The 22,285-nt window shown below is 40.3% G+C and overlaps 2 protein-coding genes across 4 annotated transcripts in view; one reads left to right on the top strand and one right to left on the bottom strand.

Moving 5' to 3' along the window:
- Positions 1 to 428: 428 nt before the first annotated feature.
- Positions 429 to 1,149, top strand: LOC115923792 (activated RNA polymerase II transcriptional coactivator p15-like). The gene is made up of 2 exons (XM_030985107.1): positions 429 to 448; positions 756 to 1,149. The coding sequence occupies exons 1-2, from the start codon at positions 429 to 431 to the stop codon at positions 1,147 to 1,149; spliced, it is 414 nt and encodes a 137-aa protein (XP_030840967.1).
- Positions 1,150 to 10,552: 9,403 nt separating this feature from the next.
- The window catches only part of LOC754418 (leucine-rich repeat-containing protein 45), a 36,390-nt gene continuing 24,657 nt past the window's right edge, over positions 10,553 to 22,285 (bottom strand). For 2 of the 3 annotated variants that reach the window (XR_004063919.1, XR_004063918.1), the window contains exons 11-14: positions 21,551 to 21,724; positions 20,128 to 20,275; positions 15,043 to 18,691; positions 13,675 to 14,671 (exon numbers count right to left, since the gene is read on the bottom strand). Coding sequence is in view for 1 of the 3 variants with exons in the window: in XM_030984294.1 (XP_030840154.1) it covers positions 18,495 to 18,691; positions 20,128 to 20,275; positions 21,551 to 21,724 (519 nt within the window). In the remaining 2 variants the exon portion in view is untranslated. Of the gene's footprint in view, positions 10,644 to 13,674; positions 14,672 to 15,042; positions 18,692 to 20,127; positions 20,276 to 21,550; positions 21,725 to 22,285 lie in introns of those variants that run through there. The other variant, XM_030984294.1, reaches the window with a different exon arrangement.

Here is a 22,285-nt window from a genome sequence, read left to right as displayed (position 1 = left end):
TTACAACGTTGTTGGATTAGTAGTCCCATTCGGCTTCAAAGATTGACTTACATGCTAGAGCGGGCTTCTCACGTAATCTCCCTCTTCAACTTCCTCATAAAATAAAGATCAAATTTCAAACGGTAAGTTTTCATTTAATCTTTCTATTAAACATGAACAATATGTGTGTTTATTACAATATATGTGTAATACAAGGTAGGAAAGATAACTACAAATTTTCTTCTTAGGTATGCACCAGATTGCACGATTTCAAGTGGAAAATCCCAAAAGGTCCCTACCGTGGGAGGGGGGACACCCCCCTCCCACACCTTCCCCCCCTCGGTCGCTTCGCTCCCTCGCAGTGATGGTACCTCCTATAAAATTCAAATTACCTCCTTCAAAAATAATTAACAAGACCCCTTACGAGAGGGGTTGTCTCTTGTTTTACAATGGAGTGGAACCTGGGAAGGTATGATGCAAGGGTTGCAGGACGTGTAGAGACACATACGGTATGACGTAAGGTTTGAAGGGCAGGTAGAGACGTGACTGTGGATAAACATAGAATAACCACGTCATGGTACCGTAATAGGCACGTAAAAAATGTATAAAATACCGTGGACGTGTCCAAAAGAAATAGTATATTCAATCGTACATCACCGTCAGCAACATGTACAGTTACTACAAACATAATACAAAGACGACTAACGAAGACATAGAAGATGTACCTCGTGAGAATGAAGATTCTGGGTTTGCATCGCCCGAACCCTTATTCATAGACGAAGGCTTATCAAATCTACAGCCAGGAAAAATGAACGAACAAGGCAGACAAGTGGGAGAGAAAACATCAAGCCACTGAAGGGACATCAGATGGACAGCTACGAGAAGGATGTGGATGGAGGTGGTACAGACGTGACAACAAACACGGCCCGTGATGTGAAAGCCACAACCGTTGCCAAGTTACCAATCAGCATGAAGGATGGACGTGCTAAGTACGTGGCCGTGCGAAAATTCAGAGGTCAAGTCTATGTCGACGTTCGAGATTACTACAAGTCAAATGGACAGTACTTTCCGACTAAAAAAGGCGTCACATTATCTGCGAGGGAATTCAAAGCAGTCCTGATGATTTCTAAGAACATCAACCGTGCAATCTACAGTGGAGAAAACCTGTAGTAGCATCGAGACAAAAAACCTTGGATATGTAACGGAATGAATATGATTTGAAAAAAATGATAATTAAGTTGTCACCATTTTACAGTAAAATCCAACGTGTTTATTATACTTTATTGCGTTTGTTGTCTTGACATCAAGGGTAGTGAACCTGTAAGAGACAAAAGGCGAGAGAGAGGGAGAGAGAGAGAGAGAGAGAGAGATTTACGCTTGATTGTTTGTGACGTGTGTAAGATTAAAATTGTGTAAACCATTGAGGGAATAGATGAAGAAATAGAGAGAGAGAGAGAGAGAATGCCTGAGATTAAAACTTTTACTAAGAGGGGAGTTCTTACAGAAACAGATGTTAGCGGTACGTTTGAAGTTGATCCGTTATTATACTTAATACAGGCGAGGGGGTCTTGTAGAGACTAGTTCTATTGTGTTTTGTTATTTTATTTTATTTTATTTTTTAATTATTTTTTATCCTCTTAACGTCCAAGACCAATTATCCTTACCAGAAAACAGATGTTAGCAGTACGTTTGAAGTTGATCCGTTATTATACTTAATACAGGCGAGGGGGTCTTGTAGAGACTAGTTCTATTGTGTTTTGTTATTTTATTTTATTTTATTTTTTAATTATTTTTTATCCTCTTAACGTCCAAGACCAATTATCCTTACCAGAAAACAGATGTTAGCGGTACGTTTGAAGTTGATCCGTTATTATACTTAATACAGGCGAGGGGGTCTTGTAGAGACTAGTTCTATTGTGTTTTGTTATTTTATTTTATTTTATTTTTAATTATTTTTATCCTCTTCACGTCCAAGACCAATTATCCTTACCAGAAACAGATGTTAGCGTCACAGGATTTGAAGTCGTCTTAATCGTGAAATCCATTGTGAGGGGGTCTATATATAATTGTGAGTTATTTTTTTTTATCACACTTGTTTATATCATAACTTGAATCTACAAATAATCATAGACGTCTTTCCTACCGAAACCGATATTCTCAATGACGGCCTAGGTGTTTCACCTCGATTTTACAGAAAGGGGAAAGCTCCAAAGGAGGTATTCCGTACGGTACTTTCCGCTGCAAGAGGATTGCAGATGCTTGTAATACTGTTACACCGGGAGATGTTCTATTTACATTTAAGAACATTTAATAGATTTGGTGAAAATATTGTAATAGGCGGATCATCGGTTTTCTTGGGAGAACAAGACATGTTTTCTTTCCTGTCGAGTCTAGATGTGATTGATGAACAGCTACACGATTACGATGGCCATGTTGGGCGTAATGGCAGTACTTACAGTATTGAAGTTGATGTTCTCAGTGATGATCGCCCACACCGTTATAAAAATTTATCGAACAAATATGAAAACACATCCCTGTACATAGAAACCGGTGTCCTAAGAGGAAAACAGTTCGTGGACGTACGACAGGTCCTTAGAGACCAGGATAGAAATTTCCATACTGATAGATGTTTCAATACCTCCAACGGTATGTGTATGTATTTAGATGCATGGACAACGCTTTTAAATCTACGCGATGATATTATGAACCGGACAAGGGCGGAACGCGATGTCGTACTTGGAGAGGATGAGGAGTTCCACCACATGGACTATGGCCTGTATGACCTTGTATTGCTACAGCAAGGCCTGGTTGAGGGGTCAAATAACGGTGGTACACGCTATACCCACCCCTTTTCCAGGTCAATATTTGTAAAAAAATGTTTGCGAGAGATACAGGCCGAAATTGACCACGAGAAAGCCTTGGACGACGCCGAGGCCGCGGCGAAAGCGGCCTACCGCAAAGCAGAGGCCGACAAGAAAGCAGCGAAAGAAATGGAGTTTGCCGATGATGAAGAGGACTGCGATGAGTAAGACATCGATAACAGAAGACATGAAAATGCCGAGATGAAATACCTCGTCGGCGTATGCCTTAAGATACAAGAGGAAGAAGACTACGAACCGGACCATCATTCAGACTATTCCGTCGAGGACAACGTGTATGGCCGGGATGACAGCGATGAAGAGGAGGACATCGCGGATGTAGTAGCCCCCGAGGAGTTCCCGGATACAGAGGACCGTGATGAGTACGACGAGTACTTTCATGGCCGGCGATAGAAATAATAATAAAATGTATTAATATAATGATAATATAATAATAATAGCCTAATAGTCCACTCCAAATTTTATTAAACCGAAACGGAATTTTTTATTTTTTTTATTTTTTTTATGCCCAAATAACACTACACTTAATTTAATTACACTATGGATGACAGATGCCATATCGATCAAATCAACTTCTAGGGGTCGTCTTTGTACGTTCAACGCTTTGTACAGGTATTAGTTAGATAATCCCTTCTTAATCCTCTTAACGTCCAAGCCCAATTATCATTACAGCGCAGGGCGAGGAGGGCTTGTAGAGACTAGTTCTATTGTTGTCTTGTCATGATAAATAGACGGTCCACGGTTGTTACCTCATTCACGAGATAGTTGCTAGACCCTTTGGTATAGCTCTGTCTCTGACCTCTGTTTTTCTAAAATACTCTACGTTTAAACCTGTTACTTAAAGAATTTTGTTATTAACATTTTTATTTATTTTGTGTATACGTACACGTTGTTTTAAGAAGAAAAGAGAAAACAAACACACAGCCATGGAATTGCACTGCGTAAACTGTTTAGCCGACTGCACGGGTACAGGGTTTTGTACATGGTGTGGCCAGCAACAACCATTGGAATCGCACTGCGTAAACTGTTTAGCCGACTGCACAGGCACAGGGTTTTGTACATGGTGTGGCCAGCAACAACCATTGGAATTGCACTGCGTAAACTGTTTAGCCGACTGCACGGGTACAGGGTTTTGTACATGGTGTGGCCAGCAACAACCATTGGAATCGCACTGCGTAAACTGTTTAGCCGACTGCACAGGCACAGGGTTTTGTACATGGTGTGGCCAGCAACAACCATTGGAATTGCACTGCGTAAACTGTTTAGCCGACTGCACGGGTACAGGGTTTTGTACATGGTGTGGCCAGCAACAACCATTGGAATCGCACTGCGTAAACTGTTTAGCCGACTGCACAGGCACAGGGTTTTGTACATGGTGTGGCCAGCAACAACCATCCACATCAAAAGTAGCAAAAGACAAGGTAAGTGAACGAACTATTTCTAACCATTCAAGAGATGCGGGTAATGCCTTAGGACAGCGCGTTGTAACAAACGGGCGTGAAGGTCGCTCACCGTCACATAGTAACACCCTGCCCGGACCTAGTAGCTCTCGCTGTAATGGTCCAGGTGGGGAGGGGTGTAACAGGGATTCACACGTTCCACCTCCCCATGTCAATATCGTCCTATCCTCGGACAAGGAAGATTCAGATGTAGCAGTTAATAGAACGAAACAGCAAGGTGGTCAGAAACGCAAATATAATGTACATTCCGTAGTGACTCCCAAAAAAAAGAAACTCTCAGATGCTACCCCCCCCCCCTTCACGACTTACTACACCTACTCCTCTTGATTCCGTTAAAACGGGCAAGAGGAAAACTAAAACAAAAAATAGGGGTCCACCTTGCTCTACATCGGAATCTTCCTCGTCCGAGGATCAAGATCCCATTACAAATATTGATGACGATGAACCATTTCATGACTTGCCCTCGCAGCTACCCTCTACCCCGAACTGGGAGTTCATTGGTCAAAGGATTTCTAAACGGTTTGGGAGTAGAGAGGTATGGTATGACCACCAAAGTCAACTCCATAACGCCAACACGATATCCGAAGTTCTCGATTACCTCCGAACATCTTTGGAAGAAATCAAGGATATCGTGTTGCGCGACACTTCACCCCGTGACTATGTGAGACTCATTCTTGTTTCTACGCAGTTAAATGTACCCGTCTCCTTTCCCTGGGCGACTGTGGAACATTTCGACATAAGCGCAATTTTGGATAGGATTGACAAGGTTCTAAATAGCAACCAAAATTTGTTCATAGATCTTGGATTCACGATACGGTTATACCATATCGCGAATCCTGCGGGTGGGCGCGTGCGTAAGTTTGATGGACTCCCCGAACAATTGGCCGCGTTTAAAAAGCGATCAATCATCACAATACCACCCTCAGATGATAATCTTTGTTTCGTAGAAGCCCTTGTGATTGCCATGTTGCACTCTAAAAATGACAAAAGATACAGAAAAAAAAAAATAAACATAAACAAGACCGCGCACCAACCAAACAGTTTATGAGAATGGCTCACGAATTTCACGCTCGAGCGAATGTTGAAGAGGGTGTCTCGCGCCAGTACGCTGCTTTTCAAGCTGTGATAGCTCCAGCGTACAGGCTTATGGTATACAGAGGTAGACGTAAGGAGGCATTGATATATACAGGACCTCCGGAAGGTATAGCCATCTATCTGTACCTGTCATTATAATGCATAACCAATACATCTGCTTTTCTGTGTGCTTCTCAGTTGTGTGAGGACTGTCATGAAACGTACAACGATCCCCTCACACATATAAGTATGGTTGTAAATGAAGGAGTACCAAAACAAAAAAAAGAAATGTACGCAAACAGCTCCGGAAAAGAAAACAAAACCTGAAGACTGTACAAAGTACATCTTCTTTGATTTCGAATGTACTCAGGACACGGTGTTCACGAACCCAAGTTTGTGCATGCATCGTGAGAATGTGAATCGTGTATGGATAAGGACGATTCAGGATAAGGAGTGCATGGTGCACTGTAGATTTATGGGTGGCTATGCCACCCTAGGTGAGGAGAAACACGTATTGGAGTTTCTAGGATGTTACTTTCATGGTTGTCAGACATGCTGGGCGCCGGATCTCGTCAATCATAAACTAAACAAAAAGATGGGTGTGTTGTACATCTCTACGATGCACAGAATCCGTCTCCTAAAATAAGCTGGGTACAAGGTCCACGTTATTTGGTAACACGACTGGGACCGTAACAAAATGGGTGAAAAAGTTAGGGATTTACTACAGAGTGTCGAGCATTTTTGCGCAGGGTTACGTCAACCTTTAAATCCTAGAGATTCCTTTTTGGGGGAGGACGGATGGTTGCCGTAAGTTTTACGACGCTGGGCCTCGTGAAAGGATACATTACTATGATTTCACAAGTTTCTATCCTTTCATAAACAAATTTTCAAAATATCCTGTTGGACATCCCTGTTGGATATCCTCGTATCATTTTGTCCGATTTCCCACCTCTCGAAGACATATTTGGGTTGGTCAAATGTAAAATTAACCCTCCCAAGGATTTATACCACCCTGTATTGCCATTCAGGTCAGAGGGGAAATTGACCTTTCCCCTTTGCCGTACTTGTGCCGAGACATTGAACCGGGGAACTTGTAAGCACAAGGATATTTAACGGTAGTTAGACGGTGTTTGGGTTAGTGAGGAACTGAAAAGGGCTGTTGAGAAGGGTTACACTAACGTTAGAATGCAGGAAGTTTGGCACTTTGAGAGCTCAACCGTGTAAGACAAGTCAACTAGGGAAGGGGTCTATTTGCTCCCTTCATCGACTCCTTCATTAAAAAATTAAACGGGAGTCAGCGGGTTACCCCGCGCATGCACAGTCAGAAAAACAATGGTACGATTATTTGGAACAGGAGGGTATCTAACTCGACCCCGCTCTAATATGCAAAAATCCTGGTTTGCATGCTATTGCTAAAGCAATCGTCAATGTACTGTGGGGAAAATTTGCAGAGCGACCAAATTTGCCAAAAAACGGTGTATGTTAAAACAACCGATGAAATTCTCACCAATCTAAGGGACCAATCGATAGTAGTAGAAGACTTGATCGTACACAACGAGTATATGGTAGAGCTACACTACACACAGGCAGAGGGAATTGTTGACCAAAATGTCAACACAAATATTATCTTGGCCAGCTTTACAACTGCGTAAACTAAAGTAAACAAGAAGGGAGATCAAGGCCTAACCCAATTAAAAGAAATGGAAGCAGCTGCTTGGGAACCACGATGCTGGGTGTGATGCTAGTCTGGTAGGTACTTATTATCCTCTTGTTGATGAAGCATTAATCAAACTAGAAATGTATAATTTTGAAACATTATCATGGCCAGCTTTACAGCTGTATTAGCACGCTTGAAAATGTGTAGCGTGTTGGAAAAGCTGGATGATGGGGTTCTATATATGGATAATGTGGTATTCAAGACAGACCCTGTCACCGGGGATTTCCTTGGTGATCTAACCAATGAGATCGACGACACTGGCAACGATTCATACAATCCTGGTTATGTGGTAGCCCTAAAAATCATAGCTACTGGACTCCCAAGGGGAAAACTGTATGCCATGTAAGAGGGTTCAATCTGAATGTCATGAACTCTTTGATCATTAACCATAACACATTGAATGAGCTCATACAGAGTTAACAAGGGGTCATCCGTACAATTCACGAATCCAAAATAATCAGGGATGTGAAAACCAAGACAATCCATACGGTGAAAATACCCAAGAATTATCATTCACAAAGATGGGATTACTTTGCTGTATGGTCATGCAGATATACCTCTGCTACCTACTGTATCATTCAAGCGCTGGTTTTCATTTTAAGGATATCAATTTCTAAATGTGTCGGATTTCATATAGTAAATAAAATTCTTGGCGATAGAGATGGACGTTGAGCTGGAGCCGCTGAAAGACTGCCAGAAAAAGTGCCACTGTACAATGGAAGGACAAAAAAGTAGTAAACATGATGTCAACCATCCACAAAGCAGACAAGTCCGACTTTGTACTACGTAAGAATAAAGATAAGGAAGGGGTGTGGAGGGATATTGAGATTGATCGACCGGAAGTAGTTGCGTAATTCAATAAGTACATGGAGGGAGTGGACTTGTCAGACCAGTACATAGCAAAGTACAAAGTCCTGAAAAAGGTTGACAGGTGGTGGATGACCCTTTGCCTTCATATCATAGATCTGGCTATTGTCAATAGGGTTTTATATATGAACAGTGTGGTATTCAAGACAGACCCTGTCACCGCAGATTTTCTTGGTGATCTAACCGATGAGATCGACGACACTGGCGAGGATTTTATACAATCTTGGTTATGCGATTGCCCTAAAAATTACAGCTACAGGACTTCCAAGGGGAAAACTGTATGTAAAGTAAGAGGGTTCACTCTGAATGCCATGAACTCTTTGATCATTAACCATGACACAATGAATGAACTCCTTCTGAACGAACAAGGGGCCATCCGTACAATTCACGAATCCAAAATAATCAAGGATGTGAAAACCAAGACAATCCATAAAGCAAAAAGATCTAAGAATTATCGGGTTGTGTTCACGAAGAGGGTTCGTCTCAAAGATGGGAACACCTTGCTGTATGATCATGCAGATATACCTCCGCTACCTACTGTATACATGTAAATAGAGTTAACATACTTTTTCTCTATCATTCAAGTGCTGGTTTTCATTTTAAGGATATCAATTTCTAATTGTGTTGGATTTCATATAGTAAATAATATATAACAAATACTTGGCCATAGAGATGGACGGCAAGCTGGAGCCGCTGAAAGACTGCCAGAACAAGTGCAACTGTACTCTGTATAATGGGAAGCACTGTATTGAGCAGTTCACAGTTCGACCAAAGAGATGTCCAAATTTGAAAAGGATCTGCTTCTCCTGGGCATCATCTCATCCTCCCTCAATGATGCTGACATGACGCTGGGCAAAAAATCCAAGCCAAAGGTACGGAAGCTCACAAGGATGAGGAACTTCAGCTACGGCAACAAGAGGATCTGCCGCTACACTTTTTGTTGTTGCTGGAGATAGGCCCGCAGAAATTCACCAACCTCAAGAACTGGTACAAAACCCAAGCTCAGAGGCACATATGCTCTTGAGACTGGAGAGGAAGGGATGACGCAGCACCAAAAATGTACTAATTAATATATCAGTACAAGAGCTATCAGGAAAACAGTGGCAACTGGACTAAAATGGACTACTTAATATAACAAAATTGCACAGGTACCACATCACAAGACCAGCTCAACATATGGTGGCAAAAACCTGGTTCTCAACAAAGAGGAGTGGAGGTACTTTGAGGCCCACACTCTCGAGATCAGAGCAAATATGCTGTAGCTGTTGAGACTGGAAAGGAACAAATTGAAATGTTCAGGAACTTGTTGCTATTTCTGGCGATAATAAATGGAGCCCCAAGAAGCGATGTCCTGTCAAAGGTTTTTACTAAAAATTTCCGTAACAGAAGTAGATATGTTGTACACAGGGGTTGTTTAGAGTCATAAGTGTTTTATTTTGGGGATAATCATGAACTAGTTGATGAATAGCGTTACCGTCTCTTCCAAACGTTTAATCTGAAACTTTTGTTTCTTTTCTTTCCCGATTTCTTCTCTATCTTTTTTTTTTCCTTTCGTTTTCTTTACATTTTCTTTACATTTCTTTTCCTTTCTTTTCACTTTTTTCCTTCTCGTTTCTTTTTGTTTCATTTCTTTTCTTTCTATTCTTTTTCATTTATTTCATTTACATTCTTTTCTTTTCCTTCTGCTTTCCTTTCTTAATCTTTATTAAAACCCCACAGAGAATGAAATCTCTCAACAACAGAAGCCGAATGGATATCTAGAGGGTCCAGGAAAAAACACAAAGAACGCGACAAGCTGGAAAGGAGAAGCTTTGAGAGTGAAAGGGCTCCCAAATTAAAGGAAACCTAAACCCAAAGAATAAGTGTAGGAATTCTGAAAAATGAGATGTATTCCTGCCCTTTGATGTACAATATTCCTTACGAAAATGTTCAAGATATATCTACATGAAGATATTCTTCGCATGAAGTGATGCCTTTCAGCATAACATGGGCGCAGCCATTTTCTTGAAAATGTGACGTACCTGTTGAAGTTGTACATGTATCATGCATCAAGCTTTTGTTGGAAAGAATTTTTATTTCAATAACGAAGCCTTTACTTTTCGATGAACAAAAATAATAACTGAGATAATAGAAATTATATTAGGTGAAAAATAAATAACAGGGGCACAATTGTAACAAAATTAATTTATAAATACTACACTATAGCAGTTGACAAATCCATTTCATTTATGAGAAATCTTTCCCTCGGAAGAGCACTAAATTATTTATGCAATTTGCGTTCTGGCAATTGTAGTACAAAGGATAATAGCAGGTGAATGAAATGCTTCATCACTACACACGTCTGGGAAAGAAGCATCCATAAATTTGAATACATTTATTTATAAAAGACTTCGTATAGTGCGTCACATTATCAAGAAAATGGCGATGCCCATGTCGTGCTGAGAAACTGTACTTTATTTTTGCTTTATACCTCTATCATACACTTTGGTGGGGAATCTTGTAGATTTATGGGCAATAATTTAATAAATCTCTCAGAATAAGTAGAGTTATTACTTGGGGTTCGGTTTCCTTTAATTCCCATAATGACCGAGAGATGAAGTTCAACATAAAGAGGGCGTTTAAGAAGCTATCATAAACCTGTCTAGGAGTTACATTTGTTCCGCGGCTCTGTAAAAAAAAAAAAAAAAAAAAAAAAATATCAATTTATGGCATTGAGAAGGTACGTTAAAAAAATAACAAACAAACATTCGTATTAGGGAAGACTGAGTAAAAATTGAATTTCTGGATATCATCATATATTTTGTTTCGATTTAAAGTTCAAGTTTAAATGTGAATGTAGGCAATGATATTATTATGTACAGTGCAGAACTGGGAATCAACCTGGGAAACTCGAAACTCGATGGTATTAAGAGCAGTACTAAATAGTTCTTCGTAATAATACATTTTCGATGATACTTCAATAAATGTTCTCATTTTGAACCCGATCTGAAGATCTGAGCGCCGTCTTCCCCCCCCCCCCCCTTTTTTTTATTTATTTTTTTTTATTGTATCACGAATTATCATTTTTCAGTGGATGTGGATGGAAGGCGCAAGGGGGAACATTCATTTAGTTTGAGTAATTAGTTACCGCATGTACGTCTTTCGGCTGAAATGTTATTGTCTGTAATGTGCTTCGTTGCAGATAAGGAGGGGGGGGGGGGTGGCTCACAATTTTACCACAAGTTTTGCCCATGTTTTTTCTTGTGCATTTATCGATTCAAGTCTTATACTTTAGTCGTTTTTTATCAAAATATTTGTTTGGATAAAATATTTTTATTGGAATGTAAATGTAAATCTCAAATAAAAATTAGTCAAATCTTGATCATCTTGTAATCGTGCCTTTGGTGATATGGTGATTGATGAGATAGACGAAGTAGAGCAGATAAACCAGGACAAAGAGATATGGAGAAGTAAAAAAAAAATTGCAAAATTAAGAACAGAGAGAGAGAGGGAGAGAGAGAGAGGGAGAGAGAGGGAAAGAGAGAGAGAGAGAGAGATAGAAAGAGAGAGAGAGAGAGAGATAGAAAGAGAGAGAGAGAGGGGGAGAGAGAAAGAGAGGGTTATTTAATATACATAAAACGTGGCTTTTTTTGTTGTTAGGGCGCCACGCACTTATGAGCAGTTTTTATAGAATTTTTTTTTCTTTCTTCGATTTCTTCAATTGAAAGGACAAGAATGGAGGTAATCGAGCGCAAATAATTAGGAGCGACCCTAGTGAGAGATAGGGATAGAAAGAGTGTTACAGAGAGAGGGGAAAGAGAGAGAAAAGGAGAGAGAGAGAGAAAAAGTGAGAGACATGAATGGGGGAGGAGATCGGTCTATACATTGACAGAGAGACTCTTTATGAAACACTCCCCTGGGCTTGGAAGAAAAAGCAGAGAGACTATAGACTATAGAGGCTCTGTCAAACTGAGAAAAAAAATCAGCACATATCATAAAGATCACATAATATACGGCCATGTACGGGCATGTCCCATGTACGTCCCACACGCTACCAATAAATGTTATTGTAGAAATAAATTAGGATTAAAAATATATAATTTCATTGGATGTGGAGTCTGATTCAAGCTCAAGTTTAGGGCCATCAGCTTGATACCTTTTCTCAGGTATTGGCTCACTGAAATCTTAGGTGTCGTCGGTAACGAACATCGGGGATAAAACAGCTTGGACTTGCCCTAGATTTGAAATGCAGAATAAAAATTTATTCGATTTCCTGTCCCTTTGATACATCAGTCGCCCCTTCCCAAATCATCCAAATTTGATTGATTTTCATATAATGCTGAACCAGGCACGTACGCAGGATTTTTTCAAGGGGGGTGTTTTAACATTTTAAAATCGGGCCGAAAATTTCGCATCGACTCAGCCAGCCGCTGAATAAGCGGGGGGGGGGGGGGGGGGGGGGGGTTAGAGGACACTTTTTTTCTTTTTTTTGGTCTCGGAATTTGAAAATTTGACATTTTGCTCCGTTGGGGGGGGGGGGTAAGGTCACCTTCTTTAGGTCAGCCATGGGAATATTTTTTTTTTTTTTTAATTATTATTATTAAAAAAAATAAAAAATAAAAAAAATAAAAAACCCAAAGGGGGAGGGTTTTTTTTTTTTTTTTTTTTTTTTTTTTGGGGGGGGGGGGGGGGGAGGGGGGGTTTATACACATAAAAATACCAAGGGGGGGGGGCTTACGCGCCTGTGCTGAACTCAACAACAGCAACATCAACCAAAATCGTCTGAGAATATCTGCAGCCTCGCGTCATTCTGTTTGGCTGAAAATTCTTGACGTCATCATCACGCGCAATGCCTAAAATACGTGCTAACCCATTTCTAGTAATATAGGGACAATTCACGTCAAGTGTACTCATTCTGAATATTACAGTGTACAGTGCGTGCCAGAAAAAACGAAACCGAGAATTATCGATGTTTTATCATAACTTAATCACATTTATAATTAATAAATGACACATATTTAGAAAGCTTAGATCCTCTTCTTTCTTTTGATGCAACTCATATGATGCATATTTCACGCATATCTGAATTTCAAAAAGAAAATCATATTTCTAGAAAGTTGTGTTTCTGCCCTTTCATATGACACCTCAATCAGGAAAAATGAGCAAGGAATGACAAAGTTCTGTTTTTTAAAAGTAGCCCTTACATTTTCATAATTTTAGCAAGCAAATTCGTTTTCACTGCCTGCCTGCCGTAGCAAAAAGCAGAATTGACAAAAGACTTAACTCTGTTTCGTTGACAATCAGCCATGCATGAAGTCTTTCGTCTACGGCTGATTGTCAACGAAACGGAGTTAAGTCTTTTGTTAATTTCGTTTGTTGATACGGCAGGCAGCCAGTGAAAACGAATTCAAATTATATAAATTTAATCAAATAATGGAAATGCAAGCACTACTTTAAACAAACAGAACTTTGGTATTCCTAGCTCATTTTTCCTGATTGAGGTGTCATATGAAAGGGCAGAAACTCATGGCTTTTTGTTTTCCTCTCTTCAAATTGATTTTAATCACTCATGCGTGATATGCATTATGCAATATGCATTATATGAGTTGCATCAAATGAAAGAGGAGGATCTAAGCTTTACAAATACGTGTCATTTATCAATTATAATTGTGATTAAGTTATGATAAAACATCGATAATTCTCGGTTTCGTTTTTTTCTGGGACGCACTGTATAATTACGTTCAACATAGAGTTGCTATATACCAAGGAGTATTTTTATCAAATGCGAAACTATAAAGTCTGATTCAAAAGCAATGGCAATAAAATGGGTCTCGTCTTCTCTTTCAATGTTTACATTCCAATGCGTACTCTGAAATTTGCTCATTGGAAAAAATACGTGTACCGTAAAGCACACTCTGGGAGGTGTTTCACAAAGATCCTAAGTCGAACTTATCTCTTAGTTGGACTTAAAAGTTATGGAAAGCCATTAGCATCCTTGAAAATATTTTGTAAAAGTCATTTTAAAAGGCATAAAATGGTGATTCAAATCATTCGTATTTTCTATTATCATGGGAGATTTCATGTTCTTGATGTGGCTGTCAGAACTTGATAGTTAACGCAGAGGAGTGGGCATACTTCAGGACGTACCTAGAACAGATCCGAGAAGATGGAGAAGGTGACACAGCGCCATACTTCCTCCAAGCTGGAAAGAGGACCGACAAGCCCAGCGTTGTGCTCCAGAAGACCTGGACCAAGCTGGGCTTGAAAGGGAAAATAAGCACACGAGTCATCAGAAAGACTGTTGCAACTGCGACATATCGAAATGATGCTGACCGACAAACATTCAGCAAGTACTTGCACGTGGCCTCGCCCTGCCACAATTAACCCTGTGTTCGGTCAGAATGAATCGGAGAAATAAATCTTCAATACACAGCTTTTTTACCAAGGCAATCTCAAGGAACAAAAATTTAATTACCTCAAGGTGTAATTAAATATATTCTCGAAACTCCAGTGCAGGGTTTCACCTGTTCTGGACCCTCCAGGTGCATAAAACTACTTTGTTCTTGGTCACGACATCACCAACATCTTCACCATCTTCATCATGTAAGAGTGATAGAGTGCCTGGACAGCTGGAGGACTGCTCAAGTAGACGACGATGTACCTCAGTTTCGGTTAAATGTACGCAGGCACACCCTCCTCCGTAACATCTTAAATTCCTTTAAAGGTAAAGACCAGTATTGGCAACGCCCCAATTTCAAAAAATGAAATGGAAGCTCTCATTACCAATCATGTGAAAGAATATGTTTTGACTAATACATTATGATAAAAAATTTGCCGGGAAACTGCCTACTAATTCATATATTTGGTAAATTTATCTCTCTCATGGTCTGGTGAGAGAGATAGGGTAGTCCCATATACATCTTTCTGTGTATAGTGCTTGTAACTTTACGAAGAATGGGCCAAATTTCTTATCATTTTGATGATTCCAGAACCTTGCAGATGCTAGATGCTAGATGATCAACCTTTTCTGATCGATTCCACAACGTTTCTTTCACAATGCAATCGCATGACCATTACTGGTCTTTACCTTTAAGAAGAAGGAAGTGGACCCCAAAGCTCCCCTCATGGCGTACTTCATCGGGGAGCCTGGGGTGGATACAGGTGGACTAACCAGAGTGCCAACGTACATCAAAAGGACAATTTATAAAAGGAAAAGTGATAACTCTTGCTGTTCAGAGGTAATGAAAAGTGTTGAAAAGTAATGAAATTTGCGTTTTCAGCGGGGTCATGATAGATCGCTTGTATTGGTTGTATAGCTAACCAATTCGTCCAAATTTTCTCTTATATTCTGTGTTCTTTTGCTGTGAATGGATTAAGTGCACTGCAGTGATTTTGTAGATTTGGCTTCAGCCATGATCCAGTATCGAGTGAGATTTCTTTTGTATTGTCTTGTTTTGGCAATAAATCAAATAAAGCAACAGTTTGACAGACTTTGCTGCATCTAAAGTGCAGACATCAATCATATTTTGATCCAATCTGATATCAGTACATATGATAATAAGAATCTTGATCAACACACTGATAAATAAAACACAGTTTGTAGGTATGTTTGAATGTAGTTGATATTGTTGTTTACTTGTAAGCCAGATGTTGATTTTATGACAATTCCTCTTTTCATACAATTGTTTATTTTTACAGGCATACCAGCATGCTAGAGTCGATTAATAATCATATCCTGATGTATGCATCAAAGAGATTCACTTTCAAGTGTAATTTTAACCCATCAAAGAAAGTGCACTAAGGATTGGACCTACCAAATATCCCTTTAGAGCTCTACGGGGAGCTGACCCAAGTATCATCCAGGAAACTGCAGCAAATATCCCTTGTCGTTAAAGCCAGATTGAAATGTCTGGGCATCCATTCGATGCTTGCTAGGTGTTCAAAACTAGTTGAGTTTGTTCATCAATCAGCAAAAGCAGAGTACAGGTTAGCTAACCATCAAAGAATCCTCAAGTTTCCAGAACATAAACTAATTCAAGACGTTGAAACGAGATGGGGCTCCACCCATAACATGCTGAAAAGGATTCTGGAGCAACAGCAGCCAATCTCAAATCTTTTAATCAAAACAAAAAGGAGCTCGAGGACCGATTAACGTCAGTGAACTGGGCAAACATGTTGCGTGAAGTCTGTGGGCAGGACCTTATAGCTAATTTCTATCAGCTGGGAGGATTCGACGTGGATGGGCAAGCGACCGTGGTCGAGATTGACGAAAGTAAATATTTCCATAAGAAATATCATAGGGGCGCCTACTGCGAGAGCTTCTGGGTCTTTGGCGCAGTGGAAAGGGCAACAGGAAGGTGTCAGCTAGAAATGGTGCCTAACTGTTCAGGCCCTACACTAGAACCGATAATATCGAGGTGGCTACTACAAGGCACCCAGATCATAAGCGATGGTTGGAGAGCCTACTAGCAGCTGGACCAACTGAACGGCGGGGTCGACCTCCATGACGTCGTGATTCATGAAGAACATTTCGTCGATCCTATCCACGAGTGGCTCCATACCAACACGATCGAAGGCAAGTGGAACCTTGCAAAGAGGGAGCTGGGACGACAGTTCGGAACATCAAGAGCGCTTTTCCCCTCATGTTTGGACGAATTTATGTGGCGCACCAACACAGGACCCAACAAGTTTAGAGAAATGATAAGGTGTCTCAGGCAGTTTTATCCTGTATAGATGTGTTTTAACATCAACCTTTCTTCACACAGAACAAGTGGCGTGGTCTGACACATCACGTCACAAACAAACACTCCTGGGTGTCAGGTATGGGATGAGACGCCAAGTGTGAGCATGGGCCTATCGAGGACAGAGAGGAGTGGCTGACTCCAGGAAGCAGTCCTCACAGAAGAAAGCTCCTCAGCAACCTCAACTACTGCAACAATTTGAGATAAAATTTTATGTAAAAAATGTTTTTTCTGGGTTTAGACGACAGTACGACATTGACGCAGCCAAAAAGATGCCATTTATCAGAAGCATTACGAAAAACCTGTGGTATGGAATACGAAATACACAGGATTTGAAAGCTGTTTGAAATTTGCCCGCTTTGCAATGGTGAGGTCAGCCAGATGAAAGGGAGTTTGGTTGCCATAAAACAACTATGCGTGCACAAGCCGATCTGTGGTTATACCCGTCAGTGGCATAGCCAGCCTTTCATGGCTGACTTCCTGCTGGTAACCTCATGTTGTCAGTGGCAATACTTCTTGCTGGTGCTTCCCCAAGAAATTGTTGAGGGTTTTGTCCCCGGTAGGTATCTCACTTGTCCTTTTGTGTGTTCATAAAGCATGTCAGGAAGAGATGCACCGGGTATGAGAAAGGGATGAAACATGCATTTTCACTAAGAAATCCAAACATCATCGTATTCAAGACTGTGGACCAAACAAAATTGGCAACTCACTTATGAACAAAAAACGTTATGGTGGGGATGGGGAAGGAGGGTCTAGACCCATTGAGGAACGATTGTTTAGTGTTGCAGGAAACATTGTGACCGCAAAACGTTCTTTGTTGAAACCAAAAAAACTTTCCTATGCTGACGTTACTTCATGACAATACACCAAAAGGCAATATTGAGCACATTGCAAAACATGGTCTAAGCATGCGGGCAACTTTAAAAATAATAAAATCAGTATCTAAAATCAATGAATATCTTCTTTGAACAAGAATAATTATAAATTGATAAATTAATAGAACTTTAATAAAATAGGATCTATCAACAAAAAAACAAACATGCATCTTTAATGTAGAAAATATCTTGCATATTTCTTAATAGAAGAATGCAGTGTTCCGGTCCATGGAGTTTATCAACGAGACAGTGAAGAAAAAACAGTTCATGGATAGAGCAAGACATCAGAAATTCCAGGATAAATTCTATTAAACGTGAATATTCATGTCTATGTTTGTTCATGGAGTTTATCCACGAAACAGTGAAGGAGAAACAGTTCATGGATAGAGCAAGACACCAAAAATTCCAGGATAAATTCTATTAAACGTGAAAATTCATGTCTCTGTTTGTTCATGGAGTTTATCCACGAAACAGTGAAGGAGAAACAGTTCATGGATCGAGCATGACATCAGAACTTCCAGGATAAATTCTATAAACGTGAATATTCATGAAAAGGGGTTGGGGGGGGGGGGTGTAGCCCGACAGCAAACTCTTCATATCTATCTCATAACACCTAGAAATTTCTAACTCTAAAATTAAAATTAAATCTAACTTTTCCCAATAGAAAGAAATAAGCTGCTTTATAAATACAGGATCTTACAGAAATACTTTACCTCCCTGAAGTACCAACTGTGCTATCTCCAGGTAGTATTTCTGGAAATGGGGTCGGGGGAATTAGCAGTCACAACGGGAAACTCTACGTACTACTCGTGTCTGTGACTCTTACAATATTATGTTTACATGAAGTTTCCTAGCTGTAAGAACATTTCAAACTTCATGATTAAAGGATCTTACTGACATAATCCACTGTAGTCCCATCTGTGCTATCTCCTGGGTGTCACCGCTGGAGAGCGGGGTGCATTGAGATAGCTCGAGAGAGCAGACTGGAGCGCGCTGGCTCTGTGGTTCTCCTCCTCCTGGTAGCGTGCTATGTCCATGTCTCTGACTCTCAGGTGCTCTTGCAAGGAGTCGACCTCCTCCTGCTTGCTGGCCAACTCAACCCTGTGTCTCCTGGTTTGATCTGAAAAAAAGGAAACCCGATACCTTGCATGTAAGTATCATTTGATACAAGTAGAACTGGGGAGTTTTTCACAAAGACTAAGATGGACTTTAAGTTGGACTTAAATATGGCAGACCGTTCATGCCGCTGTTTGCTCTCACTTTTTACTGGCATTGGTCTCTCAAGGGATGTACAAATCGTGGTCACAAATCTACAGAGTTTATATTTTTTAATAATTTATTATAGAAGGAAAAATCTAAAGATCATAATGTAAGAGCAAACAGTGGCATGAACGGCCTGCCATACCTAAGTCCATCTTAAACTTTGTGAAACACTCCCTGGAATCTAAAAGAAGCAAATGAATCAACAAACTTCTAAGGTAAAACCTGACCGAGAATTTAGTCACTGGTCTAACAAGTGGGAACAGAATTACGGATGCTGAAGATAGCTGAGATACTAGTCAAATGTATTTCTAGGGACACTGATTTTCCGCGATCACGGAAAACGGACGGAATTCACGGACGGAATTCACGGAATTGACCATTTGAAACGGAAAATGCAATTTCGAACGGAAAATCACGGAAAATCGCGGAAAACCCCTTTTACCTCAAAACTTTTCATTTTTCAAGAAGAAAATCGTAAAACTTACACTATTTTTGTGACTCGTTATGCAGTGAAAAAATATTGGGTCTCAAATCATGGTTAATAATTCCGAATATTTAGCGATATTCGTCAGATTCTTAGGAGACCGGGCGCTGCCATTTTGTTTCGCTGGACCAACAGAGATCGTGACACAAAACACGGTACAAATAGCAGCGAAACGATCCTATTATGACTGCTAGGCGCCAAGTATTACGTAGACGTAATACTAGGCACACACACGCCAGCAGCGGTCGCTACGTGCGGCGAGATTGTACACACGCTGTTGTACAATTCGAAAAAGGGGCTGGCATGTGCGCCTAAAATCGATCGATTGCGGACATGACAGCCAAGACTGAAATGTTTTCGTCGACGTCGGTACTCATCCCTTCCGTCAGGAATATGTCGTGTTCTGACATATTCCGCTGACTTTAGTCTGCTTGTCTAAGTTCGAATTTAAAGTTGGTAAATCTAAACGTTTGATAATTTTTTGTAGGTCTAGCCTAGACTCTACGGCCCGTAGGGGTCTATATTTTCACTAGTATTTTGCATCAAGTTTATCCAGTCCTGTCCGTATGTTTTTGAGTGGTTATCAGTGGCTTGTCAAAGGTGGCGGCTTTAATAGAACATTTGTACCCTACAAGTTCATGTTTTAATGAAAATCTTATGTAAACGGAATTTTAGTTTTTTCATGTGTACAAAGTCTATGGCAAAACGGAATTTCCGTTTTTCAGCCCATCTGAAACGGAATTCCAGATTTTCTGAAACGGAAAAGGCAATTTTTTGAAACGGAAAATCAGTGTCCCTATATTTCTTACCCAAGAGTTTTGCTTCCAAATCTGCGGCTTGCTCCTTGAACTCTTGTAAGTGGGCTAGCTTCGTCTCCATTCTCTGAGACTCCTTCTGATGCTGGAGCTCTGCGTGATGCACGGCTGACATCTTCTCGTTGTTCTTCCCTGCTAGCTCCTGGTCAAATGAAAAATAAGCTCCACATTAGCAAATGACAGACAGTGAAACCTGTCTATGAAGACCACCCAAGGAAGACAAGAAAAGTGGTCTTTATGTACAGGTCCCTTTAAAACATGTTTCAATGAGAAACCATTTTCAAGGGAAACAAAAATTGTGGTCTTTGTAAACAGGTGGTTAATAAAGCAGGTTTGACTGTTATGGAATATTTGTGATATTGTTCTCTTGGAAAAAAAAAGTAGGAAAAAATGTGCCTGTCTATAAATGATTACTGTAAGACCATACATGTAGTTTTATCATTAATCTTTTGGGGTCAACAAGATCAAAGTAAAAAAGAAAGTTACGAGCGAAGAAGGAAAGTGTGAATAACTAAAAGATAAATAGTACAGGGGTAACAATTTTGAGTGAAATGCCTATAAGAGCTTGAATTAAACCATAACCTGACAATCTGACACAAATTGGCACACACAACAGACTCTTGCATGTGTTCTACATGCATTTTTAAGCTAGGTCAGGTTTACTATTGATGTGTATCACAGCAACCATTTGGCACAAACACACAAAAAGGCAATCACTCATATAGACCATCTGAAAAAACTCATGAGACAAAAGACAAACAAGACACATTTATTTATTCACCCGCATAACTTTCTGAAGATGTCTCTTGAGAGACTCTTCTTGCAATGTAAGGTTGTTGTTATGAGCCTCCTTCTCGGCAACCACACAGAACAAACACATTAACAGATAAACACTCAAAGAGACAAACCAACAAAAAAGAAAAACGTTGACACACCTACGTTTCTCTTGAAGATGTCTCTTAAAGTCACATAGAAGTCAGCTCTCATGGGGAATTCGACACCGTTCGGGTGTTTACCCAAATAACAGGTGTTGTCAATCACCAGGGTTAGCCTCGAGTTTTATGACCATTATACCTTATGTAATGCTTTGCTTTTCCTTCGCCCGAATAATCTCCGAGCATGCTCCGAGAGACTAGGGGGTAATTCTTGACGGGCCAACGGGTTTGCTGTGTGCAGATTTGTACTCCCATCAATGGTATTTCCACCAAGTCTGGTGTCAGCGAATTATAGCCTTCTGCACATGGAAACTGACTACCCACTCCCTTTAAGGGACCCTTCTTCCAAGGTCAGGTTGTTGCTATGGGCCTGTACCTCAACTACCACTTGGCAGACAAAGAGACAAACAGACAAACAGACAATCAAACAAAAAAACAAACAGATGCACAGACAGAACAAAACAAGAGGCATGTTCACACACCTGTGTCATCTCCTGAAGATGTCTCTTGAGGGACTCTACTTCCAGTGTCAGGTTGCTGTTTCGAGCCTGTACCTCAGCGACTATCTGGCTTTGGTTGCTCGCATGCTGCTGGATATCATCTTTTGCATTCTGGAGAACTCTGATCTTGTCTTCCAAAAGCTTGCTTCTTTGATGCTGTTACAAAACAAATAAGCAAACATAAACATACCATACACGTATCTATATTTGAAGTTAGAAATGCAGTGATGTTTACTTTTTAAAGGTTCATTAGAGAAATTGATTCAAATCTTGAAGAACCTTGCAACTGTCACATCCCCCTCCCTTCCCCTAATACCTAGTTAACTATGGATTGTTAAAGGGTTATTTTTTTACTGACTGACATAACCAAATCACTTGTTTGGTGATATACTTAGGCCTAAAAAAAAAATTGATGACTTGGCGTAACGGGTCACTGAAAATTAGGGTAGGTAGGGCGATTTTTTTGTGTTTTTTTTTTTTGTTTTTTGTTTGTCGTTGTTGTTGCTTATATTTGCATACATGAAATTAGCCATTCATACACATACATACATACAGTGGCGTAGATAGGTCCTCAGACCTTGGGGATGATCTGATGAGAGGGGTAGACCACAATATGTTCAAATAACTCCACGCACACACACACACACATATATGGACACATAGCGGTACTATGGCGTACCTGCCCGCTGCACTTGGCGCGCGAGCTGGCCCAAACAC

The sequence above is a fragment of the Strongylocentrotus purpuratus genome, unplaced genomic scaffold (assembly GCF_000002235.5).
Source record: "Strongylocentrotus purpuratus isolate Spur 01 unplaced genomic scaffold, Spur_5.0 spur5_scaffold_14, whole genome shotgun sequence".
NCBI classification, from domain to species: domain Eukaryota; kingdom Metazoa; phylum Echinodermata; class Echinoidea; order Camarodonta; family Strongylocentrotidae; genus Strongylocentrotus; species Strongylocentrotus purpuratus.
The sequence above is the reverse complement of the archived record's forward strand: the minus strand, read 5'-3'. Positions and strand labels throughout refer to the sequence as shown.

Bases quoted from the DNA above. Each gene is read 5' to 3' on its own strand.
- LOC115923792 (XM_030985107.1), top strand. From the start codon at position 429: ATGGAGTGGAACCTGGGAAG. The intron at 449-755 runs GTATGATGCAAG...CCTTATTCATAG, and splicing joins ATGGAGTGGAACCTGGGAAG to ACGAAGGCTTATCAAATCTA.